General features: G+C 42.4%; 1 protein-coding gene across 1 annotated transcript in view; it reads right to left on the bottom strand.

Annotated features, from left to right (window-relative positions):
• The window catches only part of CRYBG1 (crystallin beta-gamma domain containing 1), a 197,975-nt gene that overhangs the window by 11,682 nt on the left and 165,236 nt on the right, over positions 1 to 21,057 (bottom strand). The window contains exons 8-16 of the mRNA XM_047734833.1: positions 20,401 to 20,540; positions 13,632 to 13,758; positions 10,830 to 10,865; positions 9,681 to 9,835; positions 8,603 to 8,729; positions 8,368 to 8,513; positions 1,633 to 1,759; positions 1,395 to 1,427; positions 360 to 472 (exon numbers count right to left, since the gene is read on the bottom strand). Coding sequence (XP_047590789.1) covers positions 360 to 472; positions 1,395 to 1,427; positions 1,633 to 1,759; positions 8,368 to 8,513; positions 8,603 to 8,729; positions 9,681 to 9,835; positions 10,830 to 10,865; positions 13,632 to 13,758; positions 20,401 to 20,540 — 1,004 coding nt within the window. The remainder of the gene's footprint in view (positions 1 to 359; positions 473 to 1,394; positions 1,428 to 1,632; positions 1,760 to 8,367; positions 8,514 to 8,602; positions 8,730 to 9,680; positions 9,836 to 10,829; positions 10,866 to 13,631; positions 13,759 to 20,400; positions 20,541 to 21,057) is intronic.

Below are 21,057 nucleotides of genomic sequence, written 5' to 3'. Positions count from 1 at the left end.
CTTGGGAGGCACCTTAGAGATTATCTAGAGTCCCGCTGCGGGTGACAGGACAGGCCGGAGAGTAGAGAACCTGGACTGAATCGCACCGGAGAGCGGCGTGGTGAGCCCATGCCCTCCGATGCCCAGCGCTCGGATGCGGCAAGGTACGGGTTCATACCGACACGGGCCTGTCCCGTTTGGTGCTTTCGCAGAATGCCAAGGTGTCCCTGAACGTGGGACTGCCGATACGTGAATTCTCACCTCTCCGCGATCGGGCTGTGCTGATACGTGAATTCTCACGTCTCCGCGATCGGGCTGTGCAGATACGTGAATCCTCACGTCTCCGCGATCGGGCTGTGCCAACCCACCGTTTGACTTACCAACCTCCTAAAACTCTGCAAGACTTGGTGGAAAAGGAATCGTCGATTTGACTGGTTGTTTCTTCAAACCCTCGACTGCGACCTTGAAACTGTGGTTCCGAAAACAACCGAATCTTTGAAAAAGTCAACAGAAAGACGTCCAATTATTCTCCTAAACACATGAACTCGTTCAGCCTTTGAAACGATGCAAACGTGAGCTATTAGCTCCTGTGACAATAAACAGCTAGGAATTTCATAAATCCTTTAATTTTCTACTTCTGCAGTAATGATCAATTAGAATACTTTGGCTGCTCCCCATTCACGCTGCTCTAATTCAGAGACATCAAAGGCCAGTCCGACAATAGAGGCGGGTTTCTATAGAACACCCTGTCACAACAAGCCGTGAGGCATTTTAAAGCTTTATTGTGGCCAAAAGTAATTGTTCATCAGTTCTAACATTTACAAGAAATTATATTTTGGAAACATAGTATAGTTTTCCTCCCTCTCAATGGTAGATACTTGCTGACTTATTAGAAACTTGTGTATGCCAATAAAGGAGGCTACAGTGGTGTTTGCGCCTCTGTAATTAGGGCTGTCTGAACTCTGAACACATCCATTAAAAAGCCTCAATAAGAAATGTAACACCTCAGTTGCAGTCATTCAAAGGCTTGAGTGAGAGGCCATAGAAGAGAGACCATATAAAATGTTTGTCTAATGTGGACACAGCAAAGATGAAAATTCATTTTACTGTTTCGAATAACCACATGTTTTGTTTGAGATATTAATCTTAGTGTATTAATGTAAATTGACCCAGCATGATGATATCAAATTCAACTTTCTATCATAAGAGCATTTTATAAGAAATATTTAGATGTGGGTATGTGTTGTCAAGCACGTAAAGGAAACCTAAATCTAATTTTAAAATACAATTATGCTTTCAGGTATAAAAACGGGTGAAACTAACAAAATATCCCAAATGTCTCACATTTTACACATAAGATCAGCTTTTCAGTGGAAGCCCCTAATTATAAAAAAAGAGATTATTTTTTAAGTTACCTGATTTCGTCTCCTTGAGCCAGTTAAAGAATCCTAAAAATTTTTAAAGGGAAGAGAGAAGGAAATGAGTAGAGCAAACATCTCGAAAAAGTTTTTTCTTCCAGATCATTAGCAATCACTGTTAAAAGTAATTTCAGAATAGTTTCTACAGTGTTACGAATTACATGAACCAGGAGTACACATTAAGGAAATCCAGAATTCAGTTAAATATTCTCATATAAAAGTATTAACTCCTTACCAAACAAATGGGTTGAACAGAAGAGATCTTACAACTTTTGCCTCCCCAGTCTTCAAAACTGGTGTACAAGCCTTTATCCAGTATATATTGCTCTCCTGTGAAGTCAGGATTCTCATAGGCTACCCATCTAAAGAAACAAAAACAATGACTTGTTAGAGTTCACAGTTTACATGTATAATACAACTATCAAACCCACTTACGAAAATACGTAACATAAGATACTTCCATTTGTTTGAATAATCAGTAGTCTTGATTTTTCTGATTCTCTGTTAGTCTTTTGGGAGACCTGTCTGTATGACAAATCAAAGTGACAAGGGAAAAGTATCTTTACCTGAACCTTTTAGCGTTCTCACTTACCAAATCCTATTCCCCAAGAAAGCGAGGGTATTTGTCTGTATTTCTTTCTAATTCTGTTCTAAGGAAATAATCTGGACTTCCAAGAAGTACTTATGACATTCTCTTAGTAAGCAAGCAAGAGTTCTTTTTGTTGTCGACATTAATATTTTTCCAGAAAGATTACAAGAAACTATGTCTCTATTATACAACAAACCACAGTGGAAAAAAAAGGTAACAAAAGAAATCCTTTTAAAAAATACCGCTAGGGGAGAACAGCGTATACTAAGCTCTAGAGAGGTGACGGACTCCAGTGTACTGGGAAACTACAGAGAAATTGGGCATTCCTGGGGAAAAGGAGACACTGGCAATGGGGGAGAGAATGAAGCTGGAAGGGAGGAAATAGAGGCAGAAGTGTGATCCCTCTTTTACAAATCATAGTAATTTTCCTCTTTTGGTGAAAAACACATTCTTCAGGTTGGCAGGTATACACAGAGAGAGAACTCTCATGCTGTATGCAGGAAATTCAAACCCAGGGAAGTAGTGAACTACCCCTGAGTTTAAATATTCTTTGAAACGATAAGGATGATTAATAATTATGCGACCTTCCTGTTCTGTGTAATCATCTTTATGCATAAACGCATCGATCAAAGTTCAAGAGCTGGATATCTTTATAAATATATTGCTTTCCTTTTTGCAAGGCCATCACAACAGTTCAAGGATTATTTGGGTTATAAGTTTTGTTTCTTATGCAAACCGTTACGATTTTAGCCAAGTTGACTGTAAAACAAAGTTCTCCATATCCTGAGTGGATTTATGTCCATTTGCTTGATAAAAAATTGCTCCAAGTTTACCATTAAAAAACAAACTAACAAACATACCAAAAATGCAGCTAATTAATTAAAATTTTATTGGGGACAGGTTTTCCGACATGACCTATGTAGAGTAAGCAACACTGAACAAACAGTCAGAAATACTAAACTCTCTCCTGGGATGTTTTCTCTCACCTTTCAAGTGATCTGCATTCAGAAGATAATCAACAAAACCAACTTATTGATGCTGCTTCCCAGCCAAACATAGCCTTTGAAAGTTTTTCGGTTCTGTTATATTCGAAAGATAGCTCAGCATTTCCTCCTGAGTTCATTCACTGCCTTACTGATCCACTCACAGCTGAAAGGACTAACACCATGTGCCTGTATATTTACTCAGAACTTTCCAAAATGCTTTCTCATCTCTGACCACATTCAACCTAGGGAGGAGCAGGTTCTCCCATTTTACAGAAAGGAAAAGCTAAAGACACAGAAAAGTGAATTCACTGATTCTTCAACAAACATTGACTGGTCATTTATCGTGCGCCAGGAACTAGAGGGCAGTAGGCATGCAAGGTTGGAAGGGACAGTCCCTGCCCTTGAATTTACTGATGGCTGAGAAGTAGCACATGGAATTACTTGCTGGTGTTTGTTCTGGCTGGGAAGTGACTTATTCAGGGTGACACAGAGTGACACCACTGATTAGCTAGTGGCCAAAGATGGCTGGACTCCTAACTGTGTCTCCTGAGGCTCCCCACTCTGTGTCATGACCCGAGCTGTCAAGTCTCCTTTCATTTACTCTTATGTTAAGCCATACTTAAAACAGTCCACACACTGCATAACGAACAGGGTATGATTTTACTGTCGAAAGGGCTGGACTTCAGACAAAATCTCAAATGCAGTCACTATTAGGAAATGAACAGCAATCAAGGATAAAAAGAACACCGCAAAAATCTCCAGCGTCAAGGAGCTTAGGACAGCGAACGTCTGCACGCACCCTTCTGGCTGTCTGAACAGAGTACCTGCTGGCAGGCCAGCCAGTCTGTTTTAGGAAACACTGCTCCCCTACTTCAGAACCTCATCAGCAATTTTTAAAAGCCTATTCTTAAACGCTGTGAGGTCAGGAATTAGGAGACTAGTTCCAGATGTGGTCATGACATTAGTTTCCAGATAACTTTGAAGGGGTCACTTAATGTTTGCGAAAGGCCGTATTTTCATCATAGGTAAGGGGGTCCGCCAGGATCCCAGCGCTGACATTGCGTGGGGCTGTACAGCGTTTGGGAGCCTCAGGGGACAGCCTCTGGCTTATGAAGAGAAGAGACACTCCAATGGGAGCATGGGATCGTACTGTGTGGGGAGGAGTTTCTGCGTGGCCAGAATACTGACAAAAACCAGGACTTTAAAAAAAAAAAAAAGAAATAAAGAAAGAGAAAAGGAAAAGAAAAAGAGGTTAAGCCATATCATATCAAAGTATTCCTAGCAGTCCCCACATCTGAAACAAGTTAAAGGAAAGCAGAGGGTTCAAAGGCCTTTTTGCTTGATTGACTTCAAGGTTTGGAGGGAAAAAGGCTGTGAATGGGGAGAGATGGACCACAGGAGAGAAGGCAGCTGAGTGAGTCTTGGAGGAAGCTTTATCTAGCATGTTTTAAATATATATCTTCATATAACTAACAAGTGAGAATACTCTATTTCCCTATAAAATAAAATAAATCACTTCTAAGGAAACACCCAACACCACATAAACCTAGCTAATTCATGGAGGTTGAAGCAAAAAAAAACACTTATTAAGATGTTACTTGAATTGACGGTCATGCTGTTTACCTTTGGAGTTGTAGCCCCGGATGAATCACCCATTAAGAGGAGGGTAAAAATAAAACCCCAAAACTCAGACTTGAGATTCTCCTTTGTATCTATAACTTCTACTTGAGACTTGTAAGAAGAAAATTCCTTACTGTCCTTGCCTCAACATATTCTGTACACGTGAATCAACACTTCCCTGTTTACAAGACTGGAGGGGGCGGTGGGCTGAGAGCAAGTACGTGTACCGGCAGGTCCCAGCCTGGCGGAGTCACTGCTCAGAACTCCCGGGTGGCAGGGCAGACTGGCCCTTCCGTGGCAGAGAAAAGGAAAAAGAAATTAAAATGACGGCACTCTAATTTTCTTAGCTGGACTCTAGACATAATTCCTTTTGTTCTTGGTTTTAAAAAAACGAGCCCAGTTTCCACCATGTGAACAAGGACATAACACAGAACTTGAAATGGCTTAGTAGGAGCTGTGAGAGGGAGTTTCTTCTGATGTTGCGGTAAGAAACGGAATGCAGGGCCCAACGCTTCCGTGGCTGGATTCACGAGCTTCCCTCCTGAAGGCTGGGCTCTGTTTTTGAGCTAAAAATGAGTTTACCACCCAGGGAATGTGTTACCCATGTGATAGTGAATCTCCTGGGAGAGAGCCAGAACAGGAATCTCAAAAAAGTTTTCTGAAAAGAGTTTGCGTTCCATACTGAGAAATGAAGACCCAAACTAAAATTCTTATTTGCCAAGAAGAATAAAGTCATTAAAATCACTATTCTTTGAAACTATTAAAAACAAACAGGCCGGACTTCCTCCCTTGTGTTGGCATTCCTCAAGCTATCTACCTCAGGAGGCCCAGGTCCATTGCCACCTCTTAAGCCAAAGTCTTCCCTGCACACAATCTGGAAATCAATCTCTCTCTGCTCAGTATAATCTCTAGGTCTTTTGTAGCTGTGATTATGTTTTATATGGATACTGTGACTTCTGTGAGAACTTAATAGAATGCTTTGCATGTAACAGACCTCAATCAATATTTGTCAGATAACCAACTAAATGAACTTGAGGAAGCAGCTGGCCCTGGTGAATACAGAAGCCCTTCCACAACCGCAGAATTTAAAAGGAAGTGGTGTGGGGGGGTGATGTGTGCACACCTCCCTTCCACTTCCCCCAATACCACAACTCAACTGCTATCACCAGAAAAAAGGCCTAAGCCAGGAAATACAACAGAAATGACTAAAAATAGAAACCTATAAAAGCAACATTTATAAAGTAAGCTAATTTCAAGTAAACAAAGGCTGGGTTTAAAAAAAAAAAAAAAAGACTGGCTCTGGGCATGATTCTACCTGTGCTAACAGCAAAATCTACAAAAATGCCCTAAGGGAATTCTACCCAGCATTCTTTGCTTCCTCTGCTAGGATGCATGATGGACTCTGACTAATGGAACCAACACACCTGGTGAGTACCAAAGTGTACAACTGTTTTTCCAGACTGAACTGGTCATTATTTTCCTTGAAGTAATTAACTTTAAAGGCAATCTAAAATACTAAGAGCCATGGCAACATTTCAGATGCCATGCCATACCTTTTGTCTATGGCAGATTGTAAAATGTTAGGGCGTCATAGCAGGACCTGGTAGAAGGCATGTCCTGCTAGGAATGACGACCCAGAAGTCCTGGATGTCACCCTGTCAAGATGGCACCACAAGCAACAGCCTACACAACGATTTGGCGAATGTGACTAATAGTAAAACATTACACTGTAGACACATCTCAGATATCCAGGGATCCTATGGGAGGCTCCACGAAATACGACAGAATTGAGGTTAGAATGATCCAAATAGCCTATGTTACTCATAAAAAGACCTAGCATCCAACACTTTCAACAGAACCCATGTCAAATAATTTCATCTAATTATGTAAGAATTCTCTCACTTATAACAAATTCTAACTGACATCAACCTGGATCATAAGGATAATTGTTTAACTTCTTTTAATAGACATGTATTTTGCCCATCCAGTATCTGTCCTCATTTTTTCTGGTGGTCCTGGGAAAAAACTCACCCCAATCATATATTAAGTGGCTCCTCTGGGAGTGGCCCTACCCTGCTCTGAGACTGGGCACATCACACAGGCACAGTCGTCTTCTCGACTACAGAGATTGGTTCAGGCAGGTACACATGACCCAAGCTGAGATAATCAAAGTCAAACCTGGAACTCTCGTGGGAAAGAGATGCTCTTTCGGCTGGACACAGTGAGAGGAACAAAAAGCAGATGATGCTGCCACAGGCCACCAGATGTAAGTGGCCTGCCTAAAACAAAGCCAGCATGGGAAAAAAGCTGAGTCAGGAGACAGAGAGCAAGTTCTAATGACAGTGTCTAAACCTGAATCCAGCCACAACTGAAGCAAAAATCTTTTCCAGGACTTTTAAGTTATATAGTCTGATAAACTGCACTTTCGTCACTTCTAGCAGTTTAGGGGGGCTTGCAGTCATGTATATCCTGAAGAATCTTGACTGATCATCTTCCAATAAAAGCTTACCTTAGCAATAATAAAGCATTCAATTGCTAACTCCAGCTACACTGAAACAGTAATTTTTATGTCAAAATAATAGTGAAGAAATAAAATGGAGCAGATGTAGGGTGTAGGGGCTCCGGGCAGGCCACCCCCAAAATGACCACAATGGTGTACTGATTATTTCAAAGTAAAGTTACTTAAGAAGCAACCTGTGCTAGGGGTGCCTGGGTGGCTCAGTGGGTTAAAGCCTCTGCCTTCAGCTTGGGTCATGATCCCAGGGTCCTGGGATCGAGCCCCGCATCGGGCTCTCTGCTCAGCGGGGAGCCTGCTTCCACCCACCTCTCTCTCTGCCTGCCTTTGCCTACTTGTGATCTCTGTCAAATAAATAAATAAAATCTTAAAAAAAAAAAGATTTAATAAAAAAAAAAAAGAAAGAAAAGAAGCAACCTGTGCTAAAAGGACTCTCAGACCTTCCTCTGCCTTTCAGAAAACAGGAAAAAATCTCCCATGTGAAAGTCACCCTCCTTGTACCCAGGTGGAAATACGCTCTCATCACCAGAGACAGGGAATTTAGAGCTGAGAAGGCTGTATGAACAAACCCTGTTACTTTTTACTACTTTATTACATTAGCCCAAATTCTGTTTAGAATTTCTTTCTAATCGAAGCTTCCAAACAAGTTTTATCCTGTCAATTCCTAACAAATGTATTGTCTCTCTAAAATATATAAAAACTGCCTGCCCGGTTTATTTCTTTGGGTCTCAATTTCATTATCGGACCTCCATGAGCATGTAATTAACTTTGGTGCTTTTTAATATTTTTCTCTTATTCATCTATCTTATGCCAATTTAATTCTTAGACCAGCTAGAAGAATCTTGATGGGTAGGAGAAAATTCTTCCTCCCCTGCAAGGACATAGGAAAATTGAATGGGACTTTATCCCAACTTCCGTTTTCTAGTATCAGATCATTATTTTTTATTTGATTCCTGCATAAGAAATCCAGGAGATCTTTCCATGCAGAATGATAAGAGAAGTAGATCTGTGGATTTCTATCATGAAACCCCAAATCTACTGCCTACTGCAATGTGATACTATACATAAAAAAAGACTATATGAGAAAGATCTTAAAAAGCAGTTATGAAAATATGTAGCAGTACCTATTAAACGACTGATTTCATATGTAGTTATTGACATGCTTATTTACTGAGTGCCTATTCTGTGTCAGAGACACTATCAATTTAACACAATCCAAGGTAAAATTGTTTAAAATCCCGACTGGGTCATTTCACTTACACTCCACTCAGTACATTAATAGACTGTGTCTTCAATCCATATCCAGTCTCCTTTAAGTTAGCAACAATTCCTAATACGTCGATACTGGAACCTTTGGATCCAAAGTTTTTTTCACTGTACATTATCATATGAGCGTTTGAAAAATCCTGTTAAGAAAAAAATTCAAAATTCAAAGGCTAGCCATTTATCGTTCAAAAGAGATCAAGTATTATCTATTAGGCTTTCTTTAACTTACACCTAATATAGGCCGTAAAGACTGAAGTTCTCCATTGTAACCTCCCCAATCTTTCCAGTCCTTGTACTCTCCTTCTTCAAGCAGATACTGATGACCTGTAAACCCAGGCTTCTCATAAGCAACCCAACTGCAACAGAAAGAACATGAAGGAGTAGTAGTTTTCATCAGCGTTAGAAATGTTCCCATGTATTTATGTTTCATTAACAGACACTAACAGTTATGAAGCTAGACAGAGACTCATGCACTATGACTATTGGAATTCTTCTCTAAAATTTAAGAGACTAATGGAATGGCTCCCTAAAGAACAACATAAGGAATATACATCAATGTTCTGTAAAGGAATAGAGGGAGTGTGTGTGTATATGTGTGTGTGCATATGTTTAAAAAGAACTGACTCAAAAGAACTTCAGCAGGAGCCCCTGAGTGGCTCAGTCAGTTAAGCATCTGACTCTTGATTTCAACTCAGGTCATGGTCTTAGGGTTTGGGGATCAAGCCCTGCATTGAGCTCTGTGCTCTGAGGGGAGTCTGTTGGAGAGTCTCTCTCTCTCTCTCTCTTCCCTCCTTTGCCCCTCCCCCCCACTCACATGCTCTCTTTCTCTCTCAAATAAATAAGTAAATCTTAAAAAAATAACTCCAGCAAATAAAACTGGATAAACTTTCTTCAGTGACTAATTAAAATTGTTTTGCCTATTTACAAGACCACTTTCAGTGTATACATCTAATGGAAATATGTAAGATCGATAAAGTGTAAAATATCATAAAAAATAGAAAGTAAACTAATAGTTCAATTGTTTGGAGTGTCATATTAATAAACAAGATGTAGATTTGATCAGTGTGGGTCAATTTATTAGTCTTTCTCAGCTGACTGGCCCCAAACCAGCCCTTTGAACCACTGTGTCAAATCTAGGTCCCAGCTGACTGAGAATATGTTTGAAATTCACTCTACCAACTACCCGGAATGGTTTTCATTCCACGGTGGTGGAGGTGTGTGTGGGAGGGTGGGGTGGGGAAGACATGTGTATTACTTTACTAAAGGGATAAAAAAGAAACCCCTCCAGTTACTCCCCCCCTACTCACATTCCTCTCAGCACTTTCATCGAGCCCACGGACGTAAATGGCAAACTGTCATCTGTCTTCTCTTCTGTTTCATCTGCTTCAGTGATAAAACTGCACATTTCTGTTTCTAATTCCATACATTTTCCTTCAAAGAAAGGCTTTTCATAAATAACTACCTATAATAGAAATGAGACAGACCAGAATTGTAACAAGTTAAATGTCTCAACAGCTAAATATTAAATCAGTCATTTAATATGACTTTCTGATCATAGTTTTTAAAATAACTAAATGGCAGTATCATCATTTTAAAACTCTGAATCTTTTTCCTGATGTGGCAGAGCCCAAAGCCAGGTTCGAAGGGCAGTTTATAAATAATTGATTTAAAAAATTGGTTTTGTTCGATGGTTAGAACCAATATTTAGAATTTTGCTTAGGACAAACTAAGGAACCAGAGGATCCTATATTGCTTTAAAAATGAAATACAGGAGTGCCTGACTGGATTCATTGGTAGAAGCATGCAACTCTTAACCTCAGGGTCATGAGTTCAAGCCCCAAATTGGGTGTGGAGCCTGCTTAAAAAAAAAGAAAATAAAATCAATGCGTCATAAATGTACAAAGTAGAAATAGCAGAAAGGGAGATCTTGTCTTGAGAACTCAGTTTTGTTCCTGGCTAACTGACGAGCAGCAACTGGCCCCGCAATTAGTAAATACAACCACAAATTATAAACCGAATACAACGATGAACCTTTTAAGCCATGCCACACATACTGGGAGGGATTATTAGTGCCATTAACCTCATCTTCCAGTCAAAGGGATGGCATGTGTCAGTTGGGATGACTTCCTTTAGCTGCAGTTACGTTTGCTGATGTGTAAAATCACGTTATCTTCATGGGGATGGAATGGGGATAAAATTTTTATTTTTATTTTTTAAAATTTTTTAAAAATTTTTTAAAGATTTTATTTATTTATTTGACAGACAGAGATCACAAGTAGGCAGAGAGGCAGGCAGAGAGAGAGAGAGGAGGAAGCAGGCTCCCGCCGAGCAGAGAGCCCGATGCGGGGCTTGATCCCAAGACCCTGAGACCATGACCTGAGCTGAAGGCAGAAGCTTTAAACCACTGAGCCACCCAGGCGCCCCAGGAATAAAAATTTTAAAAGAAACATTTTTACCTTGGGATCTGTAGGGAATTCAACTTTACGTCCGCCCTGAAAAGAAAAATAATATGGTCAGAAACACAGCTCTTAGTGGAGAGAATCATGTTTCGTACGACCCACGGCAGCGGGTGGTCAGCGGGCGGCCTCCCAGCCTCTTGTAGAAGTGAGGGGGCGACGGTTCTGACGTCCCAACGATGTGGAGGGAGACTGAGGAAGGCCGTGTGGAGCCGAGGAGGTCTATAAGCTGGATCTGCGTGGTGGGTTTGTTTTTTAACCCAATAAGCTATGTTTTTTGTTTTTGTTTTCCCATTCAGAAAATGTCTCATGGACATGCATCTCTCTCATTTCCCTTAAAAAGCAGTCCTAAGTTCAGACAGCCCTGGCCACAAGTTCTTGGTGGCAGCCACCCCCGGCGCCGTCCAGCCCCTTGCACGGACTAGCTCTCCCCTGGGCTCCCACTCTTGCCGGGACTTGGGCAGCCTTGGCCGATCTCCACTCCTCTCTCAGTTCAACTCCCTGCCGTCCTCATTCGAGGCTGTTTGCTGCCTGGCCTCTGGAGGCACGGGATTCTGCAACCCAGGGCTTACAACATCTTTGAGTTCACACAAGTTCCCTCTAGGGTCTGGAGGACTCTTTTTTTTTTTTTTTTTTTAAGATTTTATTTATTTATTTGACAGAGACAGATCACAAGCAGGCAGAGAGGCAGGCAGAGAGAGGGGAGGAAGCAGGCTCCCCGCAGAGCAGAGAGCCCGACGCGGGGCTCGATCCCAGGACCCTGAGATCATGACCTGAGCCGAAGGCAGCGGCTTAACCACTGAGCCACCCAGGCGCCCCCTGGAGGACTCTTGAAATAATTAGATGAGCTGCTTGCTAGAACTTAAACTAGCCCAAAGGATGGGTCTGTGGGGTTGGTTATACTTTTAAAACAAAGTTGTTGTAAATCACCAAAAAAATCACGAAGAAGAAGCCACAGAGAAAGCTATTATTACACCGAAATGATAAACGGGGTAAGAGTTACAATCGGCAGCGGGAAAGTCAGGAGAATATTTTCCACCAATATAGAACGGTTCTTATTTTCTTTTTTTTTTTAAGTGCAGCCAAAGGTACTCACATGCACCAAATGAACTGTAATTATAAAGGAATGTTGCTGATTTTATCAACAAACCAAAGCTGAACCAACCAAGTGCAGTATCCCCCCATTATCTGCATCTCACTTTCCAGGTTGTTACCCGCGGTCAGTCACAGTCTGGAAGCAGAGGCTCCTCCTCCTGACTCAAAGTCAGAAGGTCAGGGGTAGCCTAACTGCATCAGGACGCCCACGCCCCTCACCTTGCTTCACCTCGCCAGGCAGACACTTTACATCTCACTGCGTCACAGGAAGGGCCATTAGAGTACAGTAAGATGTTCTGAGAGAGGGACCATGCTCACACGACTTAAACTACAGTATATTGTTTCCTTGTTCTATTTTATTATTACTGTCCATCTTTTACTGTGCCTGATTTATAAACTAGGTTATAATAAATGTATAATTTAATTTCTAAATTAAACGTTATCATATACATATAGGAAAGAGACATAGTATATATAGGGTTTGGTGCCATCCATGATTTCAGGCACCCACTGAGGGTCTTGGAAAATATCCTCTGTGGATGGGGGCAGAGGGGGACTAAGTGTACTAAGCACCCATTTCAAAAGTATCTTTTTCCAATGCCCTAAACGTCACAGCTTTATATATCATTTGAAACAGTCCTCAAAACCTAGGACAATTCTTTCTTATATTCACAAAACGAACTGAACTTCATTCTTTGCAAGTGATTTTTAGAAAAAAATCATTTATAATGAAAAAGTTATTTATAATGCAAATGAGTTTTGCTTGAAGACCAGCAAACACGGGGGGGGGGGGGGGGGCGGGGGATGGGGTGGGGGAGGTAATTAACCCACAGGCTTTGGAAGGAGGTAAAGTTAAGATAAAAATTATCTCCATGACTTTCTAATTTGTTTCAAACTGACTCTAGAAAATAGCCACAAAGTGCAATTTCAGAAGCACGACTGTAACAAGAGCCTCCCTCTTGCCACGGGGACTTAGCGAGCACCTGCTACCCTGCGCACACACTGTGCTCCCCACAGGGGACAAGACAGGCGCAACCCGCGTCCTCCCAAGGCTTAGAGTTTAGCAGGAGAGACAGAAGGAATGTGGCAAAAGACAGGGGCACGGTGGAGAGGAAGCAGAGGCAGATGCTGGGGAGGACAATAGTCACACATCCTGTCCCAGGGCTCCTAAAGCTGCCCCCCTCCCCCACAGCTTCTGATTGCCACAGCTGAGCTGGTGCCCACCTGCCCTGGCTTTCCCAGCTCCGCCCAGGTTCATGCAGAATATTCCCTGACATCTCCATCTAGCACAGTGCTGCGTGGTTTTTAAGACCCAACTTGATTGAGCATGAAGATTTCCTAATCACATCATTCACACCACCTGAAGGTGGACTTTACCCGTCCTTCCTGTTTTTCCACAGGTTTAATTCTTCACTGTCTTCCCTTCCTAAACCTGACGGGGGCTGCAGCTCTGTGCACCGAGTGTGGCTCTTCGAGGCTGAAAATGCCTCAAAGGCAGACAACATGGGCTTATCCCCATTTTTTTTTTCCATCTAGAGCGTCCAACAAGTCACCCCCTTATTTCCTCTAGCAAGAGGTTCCATCTGCTACAGATCTGTGTTTTTACAAGTCTGGTTCTATTGCTTCCAAGTCCCAGCCTGTGAACTATCAACGTCAAGCTGACAAAGAATCAGACTCCAAGAACGTTTTGTTAGATTTCATTTTTACCATTTTCAGAGGCCGCATGGATCCAATGTACGCTTCTTCTGTGTCCCAGAAGGACAGGTCGGGGTATTCACCAGGTTCCAGGACAAAAGGCATACCCTGAAATCCAGGTTCTTCATAAATCAGCCACCTAAGTAAGCACCAAGGAAGAAAAGAGAGGGCTCATCATTTATTTCCAGGGCACACAGGACCCCACCGAGAAGAAAGGAAAGGAAGGAGACAATGTGTATCTGGGCCACGTATGGTTACACTCGGATATCAGAGCAACCTTAGATTCAAGGAGAACGTACCATTATATGCTCCTCTTCTTGAGCTTTTACTTGTCGCCTTATGGTTTTGTCCAGTTAATTTTAATTTATATGATGAATTGCTTCAAAGCCCAAATGTCTGTATCACTTCAAGTCAGAGCAGTAGTTACTTTGTAGCGGTCTATGTATTTAGAGAGGCCATAGCCAAGAAACTCAAGCTTTATTTTATTTTTAAAGATTTTATTTATTTGACATAGAGAGACACAGGGAGAGAGGGAACACAAGCAGTGGGAGAGGGAGAAGCAGGCTTCCTGCACAGCAGGGAGCCTAATGTGGGTCTCGATCCTAGGACCCTGGGATCATGACCTGAGCCAAAGGCAGATGCTTAACCCACTGAACCCCCAGGCGCCCTCAAGCTTTGTTTTAAAATGTTTTAAAATGGCAACATCTCACTTGTAACCAAAGAATCAGACGTTCCACCTACTTATTTGTCACTGTGCCCAAAACTAGTAACAGGTAACATCCACCTAGCACTTACAAGGAATGCCACCCGGAATTTGATCCCGTCCACACAACGGAGCTATGAGGAAGGAACACTACTGTCCCCATTTTACAGATGAAGTTAAGTAAATTGCCCAGGGCCACGCAGCTGCGAGTACCAGATACAGGGCTGATCCAAGCTGATTACAGAGCCAGACTCCTACTCATTTTTTGGGAGCACTTTTTCTCATTCCAAAAGTGCACATAATTTACACTTTTTACAATGACTCAGGATCATCACTGGGAGCATGACAATGCGTGGTGGTGTCCTGGGGGCTCTGAAGGGCTGTAAGGCTGCTTGCTCCCAGGCCCAAAGCTTTTTGAGTTCTTGGATCTGATTTTTACGGCTTTTCAATACCACACCCTTTTATCAGGCTTTTCAGCCGTCACTTCCGCTGCGGTCAGAGAACAAGCAGCCCCACCCTCCCTTCATGTGCTGGAAACCAGAAAACCAGAAAACCATGCCTGTTAGAACGGCCTCGAAACACTGTGCACAGTCTTGTCACTTTCTTAGTTCCCTGGGCGAGTTCTGGGAAGCGGAGGTTGTAGAGATGGGATGTTCACGTAAGGGAGGTACTAGAACAGCCCCTTTATACACAAACACGGAACTCTTGGTGAGCACTTAGCCTCTCCAATTCCTTGTTAGTCTGGCCAAAGAGTCCTAGCTAGGGTATTCCATTATCCCCAGAACACCGTGCCGAGAAGAAGAAGGTGGCCATAAATAAAATCTTTTATCAACAAAATGGGTTTGATTCTCCCTCTTTGCCTTCTTCTTCCCAATTTTGGCCCAAAGCACATTTTTGGGTGATGGGTTTTGTTAAAGATTCCCTTGGATAAGCCAGTAGCTTCTCTGGACTCCCTAATTATACAGGGATTTACAATCAAAATCCTCCTGACGACCTGTCAACACACACACACACATACACACACAAATGTTGACAGACTGAGTGCTATATGTGTGGGTTAATTCAAAACGAATTAGTCCATGTGGTTAGAAGTCAGGGTAACGGTTATGCTGGAGGTAAGAGGATGGCGGGAGGAAGCACAAGTAAGGGGACTTCTGAGATACCGGCTGTCTTCTATTTCTTGATCTCGATGATGTTTATACTTCACAAATTCACTCAGATGATACACTTATGATTTGTTGTGCACTTTTTTGTACAAATATTATCACACACACGTCAGTAAAAAATTAAGGGGAAAAAGGCTTATCTTTTAACAAATAGCACTACTGTGCCCTAAACCACAAGAAAATGAAGGCTAAGAGTGGGGTCCTTTAGACCTCCTTAGGTTTGAGGCATGAGAGTTAGGGATGCATTACCTAGTTCTTGGAGCTCTAAGCTCTCGCAGGCACACCACACCTGGGTTTCACACCCCCAACTAATGGCAGTTCGTCAGAAATGGTACTACTGGGCTACCGAGCCAAGGGCTGTGGAGTCTGAGTCCTCACAAGTGAATGGGTGGCACTTTCTGTAAACTCAGCACATGGCTCGTAGGCAGGTGCTGGGGAGAACTGAGGGATGGCTGGGCGCAGGACCGCGTTCAGGAGGCCTTCCCTTCTACAGTCTGAGGTGAGAGCATTTATTCATCTGATACGAAACACTTCACTTTTCTCGAAACAGGTGATTTAGTCACGTAACACTCACAGAAGGGAGGTAATCTGGGGCAAAGGAAAATTTGTCAAAAGACTGAACACAAACAGACACCCTGGAAAGGACGGTTCCTCGATGAGCAGGAAGAAAACTCAAACCCACACTTATCAGGGTTGGGTGGACTTTGGAATCTCAAAAATCATCCACAGAGCGTGATTCATTTTTCCCAAGTTCTAGTCCCACAAGATACATTATTCACGAGGCCATCAGGAGAGGGGGAAACTACTTTTAGGCGGTGTTATTTCGGGTTCTAAAAGTCCTCCTATTTTCCCATGTACTTAGGTAATGAGCTCTTACCTACATTATGAATAAACAGTATAACTATAAAGTGTGAGCTTTTTAAAAAAATGATAAAAAAATACATATTAGGGGCGCCTGGGTGGCTCAGTGGGTTAAGCCGCTGCCTTCGGCTCAGGTCATGATCCCAGGTCCTGGGTTCGAGCCCCACATCGGGCTTTCTGCTCGGCAGGAAGCCTGCTTCCTCCTCTCTCTCTCTGCCTGCCTCTCTGCCTACTTGTGATTTCTCTCTGTCAAATAAATAAATTTAAAAAAAAAAAATTAAAAAAAAAATACATATTATTTCAACAACGTCCCTTTGTATGTTTATAATGGCTATCTATATGTTGATTAAAAACATTCTGTAATTATTCTTTTAGAAATGCCTTTTAGCCACACAAGAAACATTGATCTTCTCTTGTTCACTTATCCTCAAACAGCATTTCCAGCTGGACCCTCAGTCTTACTCTCCAGACATGGCTCTGGGGGAGTGCTGGCTATTTACAGAAACCAACTGGATACGCAAAAAAATATGAATATGCCAATTTGAGGTTGCTCTGAAGAGGGCGAGCTATGACTCTCAGAGGGGAAAATGTCCCTTTACAGTGGAGAGTTGTGGGAGGCACCAATTTTTTAAATTTTTTCAGTTTAAATTCAATTAGTCAACATCGAGTACATCATTGGTTTCAGATGTAGTGTTCAAGGATTTGTCAGTTGTGTATGATACTCAGTGCTCATCACAGCACGTGCTAGAGGCCCCAATTTAACCAAGTAACCCAACTCAGTACGGTTAATAGGAAGCTGGGTAGCACATGCTGCCTTTCATGACACAACGTGATGATGTAGCACTACCCCTATATGAAGGATCCTTTCCACACCTGCAGCTGATCGTGTCTCTAGACCTAACCCGTTGCATATAGAAAATTCAGACAACACTGGGACAAGTTAAATGATATGAGGAAATGCTCAAAGACAAAACCAGATTGTGGTATTTTCTCTAAGACATTTGACCTAAAATCTTACAGGGACAGAAGTGTAAAATAAAGGTATGGGAAAATCATAAAATTCAAGAGAGAGTTTATGGGTATGGAGTCAGGGGGATGGGCCCAGGGCAGGCCATGCTGGGTGCTGTTCACAGTGCTGGTAAAGGTGAGGTCCTAAGTCAGGTGGCAGGCACACAGGGATCTGTCTTAGTACCAGGCTTCATAATTCACACATAACATCTTCTGTATATATCAAATATATCACAATAAAATTGACAAAGAACATTTGACTATTCAAAACTGCCCCTTGACTTCTAAATTTAAAATTTTAGAAATTCCTCATTTTCCCAAAAAGAATTTGACAAGCAATGCCCTTCTTGTGTGTATGTGTAGAAGAGTTTAACCCCCATTACATAAGTAGGCCCTGGAATAAATCTAATGGAATCTAGTGGAGTCCCTCACACAGCAAAGACCTCTCAGCTACTGGCTCAGGGGACCGATTTGTCAAAGAAGCAAAATGGATTCAGGTGTTTCCTAGCAGTTGAATTCTCCCAACCCATCAAGATTCCCCTTGAAGATCTCTAAAAGTACTAATGACCTACTCCCAAAGCCAACCAACCAAGTTCAAGGACCCCCAACTTGGAGCTGACATCCAAACCAGCTTTCTATTATCCTCATGGCAACAGAAATGAATGATCATGAAAAAACGGACATTGTGGCAGGTTTGTGACTGGCCCCTGTGAGAGGAGTTAAACTCACTGCAAAGGTAAGAGATGTTACTTAGGTGTAAGCTCTTTATGCCTCGACAGAGCCCAAGCCTGAGTCATGAAGCTTTCCATACATCAAGATGAACATATTATAGCAGATGCCCATCTTGTTCTTTTAAAGAAAGTGATCCTTCTCAATTTAACATTAATATGTTAAGAAATAAAATATATTGATCTCTTTGATGTGGAAAAAAAAACTAAGGGCAGCAGGAGATGAAGCCCTTGTCTTTGTTTAGATTCCTCCTTTCCTTCTCAACCACCAAATATAAACATGCCCAAGGCTCAGATGGCTTCCCTACTCCTTTTGAGATCTGTCCAGCACAGGATTTATTTATTTATTTATTTATTTTTTATTAAAGATTTTTATTTATTTATTTGAGAGTGAGACAGTGAGAGAGAGCATGAGTGAGAAGGTCAGAGGGAGAAGCAGACTCCCCATGGAGCTGGGAGCCCGATGCGGGACTCGATCCCGGAACTCCTGGATCATGACCTGAGCCGAAGGCAGTCGTCCAACCAACTGAGCCACCCAGGCGTCCCATCCAGCACAGGATTTAAAGACCTTCTCCATGCTGCCTACTCCTGAATTTCCACCTCCAGCTTCCCTCCTGAAGTCCAGTCCCCCGTAGCCAGTCATCTTCCTGTCCCCTCACCTGAATGTACAGTTGACCTGTCCAACTCCACCTCTCAAAACTGAACTGTTTTCTCCATCCCAATCAATGCCGGGGTCCCAAACCCTAGCTATTTCTCAGCCCCTCACCCCTCACATACAGTCTGTCAGCAAACTTGACAGTTCTATCAGGAAAATGTGTCCAGAATCTGACCACCTCTCACCAGCACTGTCTAAGCCACAGCAACCTCTTGCCTATATAACTGCATTGCCTCCTAACTGGTTTCTTTGTTTCCACTCTTGCCTCTTTATAGTCTATTTTCTACAGAGTAACGAGAGTGATTTTTCCAGAGCACAAGTTAGATCAAAATCCTCCTGTGATCCCCCATGTCAGAGTAGTCTAAAATCCCTCCCAAGGCCTGCCACCAGGACTCTCTGTCATCCCAATCCTCCTAGCTCACTGCCTTCCAGCCACCTTGACCTCCTGGCAGTTCCCCAAACACGCCCAGCAGGGCTTTGCAGTTGCTTCCTGCCTGGGACTTGCCCTCTGCCCATCCCGCCTCGGGCATCTTCAGGACTGACTCCCTCACTTCCTCCAGGCCTCCACTTAAAATGTCACCGGAGACCTTTCCCGACGTCCTATCTAAAATGGCACTACCACTGTTCCGCTCTCTAACTCACATTTCTTGTAGTATTTTCCCTCTGACACATTAACACAGGTATTATCTTATGCACAGCCCATTGACAAAACTTTTGATCCTTCTCGAATATATGAATATTTATAAAGGATATACACTATCACATAATATATTATGAACTTAACAGAAACCTTGCACAAAAATAAAATCATAAAAGGAGGAGATTTTAAGTGAAATATGAAGAAGCTTCAGCGTTTTTCCTGGCACCCCAGTGGCTGTCTTTTGCTGTGCCGGGCTTGGTACTCCCCTTCAGAGACCACCGTACTCAGGACTGACACCTGCACCTTCTGTCCTAATTTCCCCCATCTCAGATATTCCCACTTCCTTCCAAATACTTTTGCAGTTTCCTGTGATTTCTGAAACCAATGTCCTAGGGGCTCTAGATAGCATTGTGTGAAAATGTTCAAGGAAGGAAAGTACCACATGTGTTGGCCTCCATCCCCCATGAGATATCAGGAACACATGCTTTGGATTACCTCCTTTAGATTACCATGAAGGTAAAAGCTGTTACTCAGCTGGGTATGAATCAGGTTCCTCTGTGATAAGGAAATCCCAACATTAAACATGAAGTTTTTTCCTCCCCGGCACTTCCTCCGAGAATGTTATTGTTTCTAAGAGAGCTGAATCATAGGAACTCAGGTACAAAAGAATCAGAATTTTATGTGCCTTATGAGAAAAAAAAACCCACAAAACCCTTTTAGTTAATAGGTACTTAATAGGACACAGATCAGAGTATCTCAAGTCTTTCCAGTAGGACACTCACAAAAAAGCTTCATTAAAATTGTATTTGAGGGCCACCTGGGTGGCTTAGTTGGCTGGGCGTCTGCCTTTGGCTCAGGTCATGATCTGGGGGTTCTGGGATTGAGCCCTGCATTGGGCTCTCTGCTCAGTGGGGAGCCTGCTTCTCACTCTCCCCTTCCTTCTCCCTTTGTGTGCTTCCTCTCTCTCTCATATAAGTAACTAGATTAAAAAAAAAATTGTATCTGAAACAAAATACTTACGTGCCCCAATGTACTTTAATGGAACAAGTCTTCTGCATTATACCAAACCCCTGCATCTCTTCAGTGTCGTCAAAGTAAGAATTCAGGAGTCCTAACCCTTCCCGTTCAGTGAATAAGTCAATCTGACTAACTCTGTAATCCTGAAGAAAGAAAGAAAAAAAAGCACACGTATTTAATAATTACACCATGTACTTAACTGTACAATAAGCTCATTATCCTTTCTTTTCAAATAATTACAACAAATTTTAAATACACCCATACATCTCACAGAGTGCCTGCCATCTACCTCTTCCCCGTTTTCAGTAATGATTTAGGAATATGTGACTTGTGATGTAGCCATGTTGCTTTAGCCATCGAGTGCGTTATGACATTCAAGCAATAATCTCCAGAAGTGTATTTCACTAGAGTTCTAGAACATATTTATTTCTCTCATCCTCACTGAAAAAACTGTTTGGCTTTCCTTGGTGACTAGAGTTTGAGTTGCTTCAGTAGGACATGGCCATCCAAGTCCAGAGGCTCTCTAGTCCACAGAGGGGCTGCGTTTGAGGCCTTCCTCAACTGCTGTTTTGTGCCTATAAATCCCCTGTGGTAACTCTCCTTGACTGTGGACCAAATCTCTAAGATGTTGGTTTGGTCTAAGTTGTGAGAGTAATGGTA

The sequence above is a fragment of the Lutra lutra genome, chromosome 6, assembly GCF_902655055.1.
Source record: "Lutra lutra chromosome 6, mLutLut1.2, whole genome shotgun sequence".
NCBI lineage: Eukaryota > Metazoa > Chordata > Mammalia > Carnivora > Mustelidae > Lutra > Lutra lutra.
The sequence above is the reverse complement of the archived record's forward strand: the minus strand, read 5'-3'. Positions and strand labels throughout refer to the sequence as shown.